Here is a 12,777-nt window from a genome sequence, read left to right on the forward strand (position 1 = left end):
CCCTGTCCTCATGAAACACAGGATCACAACTTTGGATGGTGTAACTAGAACGGAGAGAGCAGGATCTTTAGGGTGCTTTCGAGCTGCTGCCAGAACAGTCTTCCAGAACCCAGCCCAGTGCTCCACGCCTGCACAGCGCTGACTTTGTGTGCTCTCGTGGGTCTCTCCCAGACTCTTCCAGGCTCCCTCTCCATGGTGCCTCTCAAACCTGTGCTCTGGGCTCCCCAGGTGCACCTGTAGGTCTCTACGCCACTGCAGACCCTGCTGGAAGGCCTGATGCCCACCCCAGCTTGTTTGATATGCTTGATTTTGCAGGCTTGGCTTAAGTGTCTCCTGTTCTAGGAAGCCTCAGCCCGTCCCAGGCCAGAACTAACCATGCCCTCCTCCTCTGTGACCTCCCTGACCTGTGTCATGACCCTGAAACCCTCAAGCTCTGGGTGTCTACCTTCTTGGACTACACTGTTTAAGTGCTTAGGGGACAGAATCAGGTGTTGAATGAACGCCAATTTTAAATCATGAGTCAAGGTGCCTTCCCACTGAGGGCTGCTTGAACCTCTGTAGAGGTTTTCCCCACTGTCACTTTGCTTTTCCTTGGGTGTTTAATACATATTTGTCAGATGAAGTACCACACAGTGCTTGGGCCAGAGGTGGGATGAGCAGCAACCCCCAGACTGTGCCCCCCCCCACACACCGTAAGGACTATCCTGGTGGCGGAAACAGCTGGCCCAGCACATGCTACCGCAGCACAGTGGTAGGTCGTCGCCAATGCGAACCTGGGCTGTCCCAGTTCGTTCTTGGGATTGCAGATGTGTCATTAAGTTAATTACAGAGTCCTGAGGGCATTTTCAATTAAAATGGGAAAACATCTAGCTTAAGAACAGAAACAGGTGATGTTCTATCTTTTAACAATACACATTCTTCCTTATCTTGTGACAGTCTTTCAAAAAATTTCAAAACATAATACATTTCATACAGAGTTTAAAGTAGAAAACAATGACTCAGGTCATAATTTTAAGTCTACCAACCTTGGAGGAGGGAGATACTTCTCTTCTTTCTCCAGGTAGCGCGCCTGAGTTAACGCGATGCCTCTGTCCATGCACTGTATGAGGAAAAGGAATACATTTGCAACCTGGACTGCAGACACTGATCATTAAAACAGGAAGGTGCAGTGAAATGCTGCTCTCAATAGTAGTTTTAATTCATTTTTCCAATTATAACTGCTAGAAGACAAAACAAAATACCACAGAATCATCTTGAGAGCACTGTTCTACAGAACTTCCTGCAATAATGGAGGTGTTCGCCCTGTGCTGTCCAGGACGGCAGTCAGGGGCCCACGTGGCTCTCGGGCACTTTGAGATATGGCTAGTGCAACTGTAACACTGAACTTTGAATCTGACTTAATTTAAACAGCCATAGGTAACTAGTGTTTACCACTTTAGGCAAAGCAGAGTTAGGACAGGGGGAAACAGGACCAACAAAGCCCCGGAGGCTAACCAAGAGCTGCACTTAGTAACGCCAGCAGAATCATTTCAGAGAGGAACTGCTCACACGTCAAATATCAACACCACCTCTGATTCCCATGTGCTACACTCGGACACAGTGCTACCAAGCACAGAAGAGTCTGGTGTCACATTTTGCACAGCTTTCCAATACATCAGCTACCTGCCAACATTTTTTAAAAAATTAAATAATCGCTATCAAAATAAAGCATAAAGTCAGACGAGGGTAATGGTTTATAAGGGTTTCTCCTTGGGGTGATGAAACGTTTTGAAATCAGTGATGGCTGCACAACCCTGTGAGGATACTAAAAACCACTCAACTGTATACTTTAAAGAGTGAATTTTATGGAACGTGAATTGTATTTTTAAACAAATGAACAAACAAACTAACAGTCAGCTAGAGCAAGGGGTGTTGTAAAGGAAAGAACAATCACTGCCAGCGTGTGGCAGTGCAGGTATTTGCCTAAAGAGGGGCCATTCTGTAAGCTGTGAGGCAAGGTTTTCCTCTGCTAGGAAAAGATGGAAAACAATGGCAGGCAATGTCTTTTGCTGATTCTACATTCTGGAAGTCTACTTGGAAAAGTTAACTCCTTCTGCAAACATCTGGACTGGCTCTGTTTCTAGTCCTGTCTAGTTAAGAAACAGTATAAACCACAGCTCAGTTTGTAAAAACTGTTTTATCAGGAAGTCAACAAAAATTTGGCAGAACTGCTCAGTTCTGCAAAGCTTAAACAAGAACTACGGTGTCATGATCCTTTTTTCTCTTTCAAATATTGAAAAGAAAAAGCAAAGAGCAACAGGACAAAAGACTTATTAAGATGGAAGCTGCAATGATGCAAAGAAACTCTAAGAGTTTTCCTCTTCCTTCCTACAAATGCAGTTTCCAGATAGTATTCTGTTCCCTTCCCCAGAGCCTGTTCTCTCCTCATTCAATTCTCAAGGTGATTTCCTGAAGACAGCCAATATCCAGCGGGAGCCCACAGATGTAATTTTGGGATCTGTGAATTGTCCAGACTCACTTTTTCTTTTTGTTATGAGGATAACCTATGTAAGAGAAGTATCGAGTCACTTGATTCACATGCCCTTTCTGAGTCTCCCTCTGGAACAGAGTCGCAGCAAGACCTTAGCTGTCGCTACCTAGTGAGAAAAGAACCGAGGTGGATCTGACTGGAACTGACACCCTGGCACCTAGAGAAGGCCCACGTCCTGTGACACAAACTCACCCTGAGGGGGGTTGGAGGGGAGGCTCTGGGATAATAACGGCGTCACCACAGACTCCAACATAGGACATGCAGCTTCACAAGGCTGCTCTGGCGGCAGTCAGCGTCAGTCACACCACCCGGCAACTCAGTTAGAAAACAAACTCAGCTGTCACATGAAGGTAATGTCATAATTTGACTCTTACTAGGCTTGTCTGTTCTGCTTATATTTGTTATAAATTTGTTTTGGTATTACATTTGTATAGGAGCTCTAATTAAAAGGATGTTGTACTTCCTTTTATAGCTTATACATTTAAGTAATATGACAATAAAAACACCGAGGCAGTAAAAAAGGTCTGTGGGATGCTTTTCCCCTTTAAAGAGTTTTTTTTCATGTTTGCAGAGCTGCACCTGAGGAGACATCCGTGACATTTCCTCACCCAGCGAGGCGAGAGCCACTCCAGCCTGTTCATTCATAATCTGACACGTTTCCTTAATTAGGAATCTCATATTCTGGGTTTGGTTTTATTTTGTTTTTTTAGGACAACTGACTCTGGAAGGCCACAAGTTGCAAGAAGCTCTCCACGAATCAATGCTCCACAAATTGCAAGAAGCTCTCCACGAATCAATGCCTGCAGGTACTGTGGTTCACACATCGTAGGGTACAGGTCAGCTGAAGCCAGAGGCTGGCTTAGCACCACAGTCTCCATACTGAGCAGCCACGTGACTGCCTGCTGTGCCACAGCCGGGCAGGGGCACATGGCAGACTTGACCGTCACTACTACCCTGATGCCTGGCAGCACGGACTCAGGGAAGGAGCCTCTGAAAGGAACCGTCAGGACAAGCAGGACAAGGAAATTCTCAAATACAGACTCCACGTATTTCAGATTCAAGTACAAGGCAGCACCCCCCTCGGTGCTCAGTGCTGCAGGGCCACTTGACCATTCTTTAGAAGGAGGAAAGTGAGGAGAGAGGACTTGGGTGAAAGCAGCTCTACTGAACAGTAAAAGGCCAAGGGATCTTCCCTAGTGATGCGTTTCTTAGTTAATAACTAAGGTACACTTAGTAGTAAGACTTTCAGAAGTCAGACATTTAAATCAAGCTCCCAAGTTAGGCATGGTAAAGGAGTGGCTCTTCTTCCTTCCTTTTTTGTTACAAGATTATTTCGACCTGTTTCTGAGCTATGCTGGGTGTTCAGCCCCAGTCAGCTGTCCGGTGTTGTGCGCCATCACCATACACAATGCCATCCCCACCTACATGTGCAAAAGCCTGGCTTTGTAAATAGTAAGCAACTGGGTTTTCTGGAAGACTAATTATTCAGAGTGGAAGCAAAGTGTATTTTAATACAATGTGGCAAAGAACACAACTTCAATGTGAACTGAAAATTGACCCAATGGAATAACCTGCAGCCTGTCAGCAGAGACTGCTACAGACTCCACTGGGCAGGGACAGATGTCGAGAAGGCTGGGCATCGGAACAATTCCATGTCACCAGAGGGGTAACCACAATTCCTGTTGTACCCAATCTCTTAGGGCAAAGAGAGCATTCTTAAAAATGACCTTAAAAATTGCTTGGGTTCAGGGTAGAAGAGTACGAAGAGATTCACCCGAATAACTGGATACTCACTTGAGTTACTATTTCCTGAAGTAGTTTAACATCTCTTTCTCGACACCCAGTGCTCTCTTCCAGCTGGAGGTGAAATGCTGGAGAAATGGACTCACCCACCACTTTTAATCCAGAAATGCTGAGGAAGGGTAACACACACAAGCATAAATGCTCTTCCGAGCTCAGATTTCTCACATATAAATAATTTTACAAAGTCTGCATTAATGAAGGTGACAGAAACTTGGGACTTCCATGGGAAACATCATGTGGTGGGATTCCAGATCTGACAAAGGGAGGTAAAAATGCACGCTCTGGGCAGTGCTTCCTAGTCTAGGACACCCTGCAGCATGGCTGGGAAGAGGATTCCCGGTCCCGCGGGACCCTCCGGCTCACATTTCACAGAGAACACGTGCGTCATCCCCAGCCTCCCACCAGACGGTCTATGCGCCTCACCCACCTTGGCTGGGGCCAACCCCTCCTCGAGGGGCCCCTTGCAGGCCCACTCAGCCCTGGGCCTCTGCCCTGTCGCTTCCTCTCACCTGCTCTCTCCTGTTCTTGCACGGTTAGCGCCAGACACGCCCGGTCCCAGGTCCAGGGGGGGCCTCCCGCATCACCCACTTTAGGGAAGTGTCTGCACCATCATTTTCTATTACCTCTGTTTCCTCCATGGATAACATATTATAATTGATAATGTTGCTTCCTTATTTTCTAAATCTTTAGTTTGCATCTTGTCTTTTATAAACAACAGGGATAATTTCTGACACTAAAATTTTATACTTTGATCACCAACAGTATATTTAGGTTGTAAAGCTGTCTTCTTGTGTACATGTTTAATTTTAAATTTTTCTTGAATTACAATTATTTTCTTCTCTCTTAGGATTAACAGCACAGAAATCTGCTGTTTCTCAGGAAGGAAGGGAGATTTCTTTAGGGGTGAAAGCCTGTATTTTCAAATGATTATTGCAGTGTTATGAGAACAGTAGGCCATATAATTTAGCCGTGTATGGTTTGATTTCTGACCTATCTCCTAGGACAAAAAGAGTGATACATGTCTATTTGAAATTGGGCTAAACATTTTAAATGGCTTTCATTTAGTCTGCTTTACCTGGAAAGATTTGCTTTTCCCTTAGAATGAAATGAGCACAAAAAGCACTTGCTGGCATATTCGATTCTTCAAACATGTTTAGGACTCAACAAGCTTTTACTGAATGACTACTTGTGCCGAGTATCACATGAAGTGAGGAAGCTAAGCTCACCTGCCTTTCAAACCACCCTTGAACATCATTAATTTGTGTCTACTTTCTTTAAATGTAATGCATCACACTAGGATCTCTCAGTAAATCAGGCTGCAGATTTGAATCATGGAATCTTAGACTCCAGGGCTTCTGGAATATGGGGAAACCTTATAGATCAGTTGTTTTACTACTGTAGAAACTAAGAAATATGCTTTCAAAACCCATTTCTTAGGTGAATTTTGAATGTGTTAAACTTGTACACAAAGAAGTATTAATTGTTTTAGGTCATGTACTCTCAGGGAGAACTTAAAAAATTACTTTTCAAATTGCATTTCATATGAATTAAATGGCTTGGATTTTCCTTGATACAAACAAGGCACCTATAAGCCCAATCGAGCTTATTATTTGATCAAATGGGCTCATCTCACATGTTAGGTGGAGCAAGTTGGTGTGAGAAGGAATGAAACAAAATGCCCTCTTTCTGGCTGCCTGGATGCTGCATTAAAGTTTAACTAAAACCAAATGGACAGAGAATTATAACTTGAGTTCAGAAAGTTAGAAGTTGTGTTTCAGAGCCTGTTATACTGAAAAAAAGCATTTCTGGAGAGCACATTATTTACCATATTATTTTACCCATTTTACCAAATGGAAATACTAAACACTGGTCTAGGTCCTAGGGATAGAACAATCAACAGTTCAGACGTGGTCTCCATCATGTGCTTAGTGTGGGGAAAGCGCTGGACATGAATAATTATCTGTTAGAATTTAGGAGCTCTTCAAGATTCCAGCAAGGACCCAAAGCAGCATAGGCCGCTGACTTCCTCTCCCAAATGCAACCTCAGAGATGAGAGAAGCAAATCACTGATTAGAGGAGACTAAAAAAAAATTACTTAGAACTGAACACTGAAAATACTTACTGCCTTTGAAATGTTTATCCTTAAGATATTTATTGGAAAATAATAACACCAATAACCTAAATGTAAAAAGCTAAAAAAGAGTAAAAAAACACAATTCAATGAAACAAAAAAGTAGAGAAATAAGGAAAAAAAAATCAATCAGAGAAAACAAAATATGAGTAAAAAACAAAATCAAACTTAAAAAACGTGCTGGGCAAAATCCTGGACAGATTATCATAAGAATGAAAACGACAGAAACAGAAAATAAAAAGGGGAAATAACAGACACAAGAGAGAGAATCACAGACTATGCCCAGCCCAAAGGCCCCAAGTCTAGAGAGTCTTACAGAGGAGTCCTGCTCAACTTTGAAGAAACAAATAATCAAGCCTGGTCTTATACAATGGCTCCATAACGCAGGGAAGTGGAAAAACTGCTCAATACTTTATTGAGGCTACCACACATTGATTCCTAGGTTATGTAAGGTTGTTGTAACAAAAGATTATAGGCCCATTTAAATTATAAATACGGATATAAAAATTCAAAATTCTAACAGGGCAGAAAAATATACTGTAATCAAGGAGGGATTTACTCAGGAATGCAAGGATGTTTTAACATCAGAAAATACAGTCATCCCTCAGTAGTCACAGGAACATTCTGGGTAAAGTGCCGTAGAGGTGGGTTTCAGTAGTTTCAAGTGTACATGAGAGGTGAGGATGTGGAGAGGGCATAAACAACTCTGGAAAAAGACTGGCTATAAAGAGAAGCAGAGCAATGGGCTAGTTGCTAGAGGGGAGTATGGGGCCACAGGAAAGAAGAATTTAAGACAAGATAGGGCAGGGTGTACTTGAATGCTAATCAAATGACTCAGGAAAGGGGAGAGACTGAAGAGAAAGGAGAGGAGACAACCAAAGGCACTTGGTCCTTAAGAAAGAAGAGCTGTGATAGATGGAGGAACGTTTCTTTGGCTATAACACGAGGGAAGACTGGTTCGGATACCCGCAGGTGTGCAGGTCTGTGAGGGAAAATGAGGGAGTTCCCAAGCGACAGCATGAGGCAAGGCTGTCAGCTAAAACTGGGTGGAGTGAGACAGAGGGTTAGGGATTTTGGAGAGAAGAAAAAGTGTGAAAGAACTGGGAAAAGTAGAGGATTGGATTTAAAAAATAAACAAATTAACACTCATAGAATAAAGGGCATCTGAGGTAGGTGTTCATGAATTGACAGTGACTCCAATGTGCTAGGCTGAACTGGTTTATTAATATTTCATAAGCCAATGTAACTGGAAACAATAATATCTCTCTACCATAAATCATACAAGGACTTTTGTTAGGATCAGAAAGTCAGACCCAACTTCAATTATTTCTCCCCCTACTTTATCGGGAACATCTGTGACCCGCTTATTTATTAACTGTCCTTTTTAGAAAAGTTTCTAGTTTCCATATCTGGCAATAGGGATAGGACTTCCATGACTGAGAAGGCAGGTTTCAACTTGGAAAGGCAAAAAGAAACCACAGGCAAGGTGAGATCATTTTCTGTAAGATAAGAAATCTGCCTGAAGATGTCACTAGCCTCAATTTTTTTCTCAATTCTAGAGGAATCTTAAAGAACTACTCTTGTGTTGTTAAAACAAAAGTAAACAGAACACTCATAAGGTTCACTTCTATTTCACTTGTTTCTTTTTCTTGAAGTAACTTAAAATAAATCAGTAATTTTCTAAAAAGCAGCATGGACAGTATGAACCCACTGTCATCCTTTTATCCTTACAAGATGTGTGGAGATTCGCCAGTGTTCATGCTGGTTATTTCTGGTGGCAGCATGTTGTGTTATTTTTTTTCATCTTTGTTACCTTCTGTACTGCTGTAGTATTTTACCAACGAGCTTGTATCATTTTTAGAAAAACAAAGTTATGATATTTTAAAACAATGACAAAATGAATGCTCTGGTTTCACACACAGAGACAAATTTGAATGAACTGTGTTTTTGGTTTCTTAGCTGCAATTTAGACAAACTGACTCAAGCCTATTAAATGCACTGAAAACCAAAGAGGTGACATTCAAAATTTTTCACAAGTTGTTTAAATGTTGTGCAGATAAACTTTTGAGTTGGTTGAAAATATGTAAAACTCACCCTTGTAAAGCTTTATGAATTCGTTTGCACTTTTCCTTCAACACTGCAAAAATATCTGAAGGAAACAAATACATTAGTACATTTGGAAGACTGCATATACTAATCTAAAAATGTTTTTAAAGATCCAGTTCATCAATTTAAAATGCAGCAAATCCTTCTGCCCACTAATAACACACAAATAGACTGCCAGTAACTCCTCTGAAGGTCCCCAACTTTCATCTGTGGCATATACTAGCTGGCACCTGCTCACCCAACTTTCAGCAAAATCTGGGATGAGGTTTTCCACAACAAAACAATGGCTCTTGTTCTTATTAAGATACTATAAATTATCTGGCCAAGAACAAAAGGGTACAAATATATTAAATATTTCTGGACCCTGAACAATTTGGGAAAAAATAGACATTGCAGTAATGTTTATGATCTCTTCTTGATATTTTCACTTTCTTTTAAGGAAAATCCACAAACTGAAATATCTGAGGAGACAGGAGTGGCAGGTATCTGACAAGCAAGCATGTGAATGTGCACACAGAAACACTCACTTTTACTGATTCTCTGAATTAAAACCAATGCTGAATCTTTAGAAATTTATAAAATTTAAAATTACAAATACCAGGCCTGCTTTTCCATTTTCCTTTTAGCCTTTGGTGAGGAGGCGCTATCACAGCCCCAAACCACATTTTAAATTGAGTCGGCTGCCCATTAAGCAAGCTTTAATAGTTGGTAAACCTGTATGGCCTCAGCACCAACTCATGAATCAAAGGCTGATGAGGAAAACTAGACAACAGTTATAAAATTATAAGTACCAAGAATTAGCATACTTCAGCTAATTTCTCAAAAAACCCCGATAAACTGAAGGATGACTGGCCCAGAGCTAGTCCCTCCTTTTCCTGGCATCTCTGCCCACCAAGGGAGCGAGCTTTGCTTTGGCTCTGCCTTCACCTCCAGAAACACGAGAGAAGCTCTAACCCGAAACCCTGAGGCAGGGACAAAACTTCTTCACCATCATTTTTCCCATAAATTGCCAGATAACGTAATTCAGAGCCAGAGCTTTGTCTGGGAAATCATTTCCTCCAGCTAATTTCTCCAAAAAGGCAAACCAGCAGCATGGCTAACATGACTTGAAATATCTTTGACTTCCTGTGTTTAAAGGTTATACCTGGATTTTCTTCCATGATGTTGAGGGCCTCAATTGCAGCAGCAGCTAAGAGGGGAGGTAATGAAGCTGAAAAGCAGTATCCCTGGCCGGAAAGTCGCTGAGAAGAAACACACAAGTTATAAAACATAACACTTTTTTTTGTCTTTGTTTTCCTTTGGCTAAAAAAACTAAAGGCACCAAATCTCTGCACTCCCTATCAAATAGCACGTACAAATGGTGAGGTGGTAAGACCCAGGCATGTACAGAAGTTATGTAACAAAACCAAAACTTTTTTAGAAAGGGAGATAATTTCTAAATGTAAATATTTTGAATGATTCTTTAACAAATCTACTTCTAAATAAAAATTGTGTGACAAACTAAGTTAGAATGAAATTTTGTAATAGCAGTTACATTTTTAGTTGACCAATGGAGCAACAGGTTTCAGTTTTTACTTCTGTTTTTAAAAAGAACCCACCTGATGGTCAATTACAAAAGACCTGCCACAGCAGAAACCCCCAATAGAAGCAAGTGAATTCTCCATGTTGGCACTGATAAGATCAATATCATCAATCTGTCAGAAAAGAGGGACAGCGGGAGTTATTTCTCAATTTAAAGAAAAGTTGGGGGGAAAGGCCAATGTCAATCCTAGAGACAAAATTTCAGCACTAATCATGTCAACATCTGGATTCAAACTACCTCCTTGAAAATAAAGTAAGTCATACAAAATCAATCGTTAAAAGGACCAATGTTTCATAGCCCACCTCTGAAGATGTCTCACTTTATACTTTTTTGCCATTCCATCATTCATTGACAATTTATTCACCGTGGAAGAGCTAGATAAAAGATGAAATCTAAAGTTGTTTGATACTAAACATATTCAGAGGTACAAGATAAGATCATTTCCTTGCTAAAACAGTGGTCTCAGCTGTCCTTCTCCATAGAAGGTACTTGAGAGAAATAAAAAGAAATCTATCAGGGTTTTGAACACTTTGGAGCAAGTACTACATTCCATTTACCTTTTCTACCTTTTCAAAAATGAAATCAATTTATCCAAACATGATGGCAATGGGCCATCATGGGCTCTGACCAAAATGGACCAACTGGGCAGTGGATGAACCTAATGTGCCCACTGGGCTCCTGAGTACCCACTACATTCTCAACAGCTCAGCACTCCTTTGGTCCTCACCTTCTGCTCCAGCCCCCAGCACCAAGTTCCATCCTGCATACAGCAGCCATTCTGTAATTACTCACTGATGGCCATAATAATGACTGGTCAGATCACATCTGGTGTTTTCCCAAGTGTTCCACAGATCCAACAAGGAAACCTGTGCACTATTCTTTTTTTTAACCTTTCATTATGAAAAATTTCAAACATATACAAAAGTATAAAGAATCCCCATCACCAGATTCAATAATTATCAACTTATGGACAATCCTGTTCCACGTATAAGCCCCCTACTGCCCTCTTCATTTCTTTGGAGCAAATCTCAGACTTTTTATGTTTTCATCTATAAATATTTCAGTGTGCATTTCTAAAAGATATGCACTCTTTCAAAAACATTACCACACTTAAAAAATGAAAAATTTCTTAATATCAAATACTGAGTGTTCAAGCGTCTGTCTCACAAAGCTTGTTTTTCACAGTATTTGTTTGAATTAGGGTCCAAATAAGGTTCATACATTCTGCACTCTTACTCAAGCCATTATAAATACTACCTCTGAGACAACTGCTGGAAGCAGTGAGAAAACTAGAACAGTGAAATAAGATAGTGCTTTTTCCTTCTTTAAAATGTTCATGCCTTAAAAATTGCTCTGGTGTAAATTTTACTTGAATTACATTTCCATTTATCTTAAATTCTTCAGTGCATTTCATTGCCAAATGTCAGTTTGTCTTTGAAGAGTATGTTTCAGTCAACTTGGTGTGATATTCATTCTGCTCTACATTTTTCTCTAGGTCTGTATGGGTAGAGGGATGCAAATAATCTAAGGTGAGTTTATGTTTTATAGTTCAACATTTTAACACAAGTTGCAAAACTTTTATGCACAAGATTTGGAGAAAAGCTTCCTTCACATCAACCACACAGAGGTGGGTAAGGACAGGTTCTGCAGATGGGCCCACACTGTTCCTCTCCGAGGCTCTAGGAGCAAAACCCACTAAGAGTGGGGCTAGTTGAGGCTCATTTCCTTTCAGCAAAAGAAACAATGAAAAACTCACTCCAGTTGTCTGGGACCTTGAACGGCTTTGTGAATCCATGCTGGTGGTATTTCTATTTTATATATATATATATAAATAAATAAAAATACAGATTTTTAAAATATAAATAAAATATAAAATACAGAATTTTAAATATTAGAAAGAACAAATAAAAATAAATAAATACAGATATTTATAAATAAAAATACAGAATTTTTATTAATAAATAAATAAATATATAAATAAAAATAAAATAATATTATTTTATTTAAATATAAATACAGAATTTTAAATATTAGAAATAAAAATACAGATAAAATACAGAAATAAAATAAATATATTTAAATATAATAAATAAAAATACAGAATTTTAAATATTAGAAATAAAAATAAAAATACAGAATTTTAAATATTAGAAAGAACATCTTTTCACTGCTTTGATACTTTCTAAAGGACAACTTAGAGAATTCTTACTGATTTTAAAGAAAAAATGGAAGGCAAATTTAACTGTTTCTAGAGAAGAAACACTGAAAGCTGGGATCAAATGTTACCATGTAAACAGAACACAAATTCTATGATTAGCCACTGAGTTCCAAGGGAAGATAGGGACCCTGGTCTGGCTGACCCAATCCTCTGTGGGCTCAGTGAAGTGACAGACACCAAAGCTGCACCCTGCACATTGATGAGGAACACTGTCTTGTGCCCATGAAACCTGCCCAGCAGGATGGAACTGCATGGTTACTGTAAGAGGGAATGTTCCAAAAAAGGAGAGCTTACATCGATTCCAAAATGTTCAGTGACTCCTCGGCCATGCTCCCCCAGGACTCCAAACGAAAGGCTTTCCTCCAGAAAGATCCTTGCTTTATATTTGTATTTTAACTTAACCTAAG

The 12,777-nt window shown here is 40.2% G+C and overlaps 1 protein-coding gene across 2 annotated transcripts in view; it reads right to left on the reverse strand.

Annotated features, from left to right (window-relative positions):
- Nucleotides 1–12,777, reverse strand: part of SPTLC1 (serine palmitoyltransferase long chain base subunit 1) — a 75,169-nt gene that overhangs the window by 2,000 nt on the left and 60,392 nt on the right. The window contains exons 9-14 of one of the 2 annotated variants that reach the window (XM_060155559.1): nucleotides 12,665–12,772; nucleotides 10,169–10,264; nucleotides 9,715–9,811; nucleotides 8,559–8,613; nucleotides 4,325–4,442; nucleotides 1,026–1,099 (exon numbers count right to left, since the gene is read on the reverse strand). In XM_060155559.1, coding sequence (XP_060011542.1) covers nucleotides 1,026–1,099; nucleotides 4,325–4,442; nucleotides 8,559–8,613; nucleotides 9,715–9,811; nucleotides 10,169–10,264; nucleotides 12,665–12,772 — 548 coding nt within the window. The remainder of the gene's footprint in view (nucleotides 1–1,025; nucleotides 1,100–4,324; nucleotides 4,443–8,558; nucleotides 8,614–9,714; nucleotides 9,812–10,168; nucleotides 10,265–12,664; nucleotides 12,773–12,777) is intronic. The other variant, XM_060155560.1, reaches the window with a different exon arrangement.

The sequence above is a fragment of the Lagenorhynchus albirostris genome, chromosome 7 (assembly GCF_949774975.1).
Source record: "Lagenorhynchus albirostris chromosome 7, mLagAlb1.1, whole genome shotgun sequence".
Classification (NCBI taxonomy): domain Eukaryota; kingdom Metazoa; phylum Chordata; class Mammalia; order Artiodactyla; family Delphinidae; genus Lagenorhynchus; species Lagenorhynchus albirostris.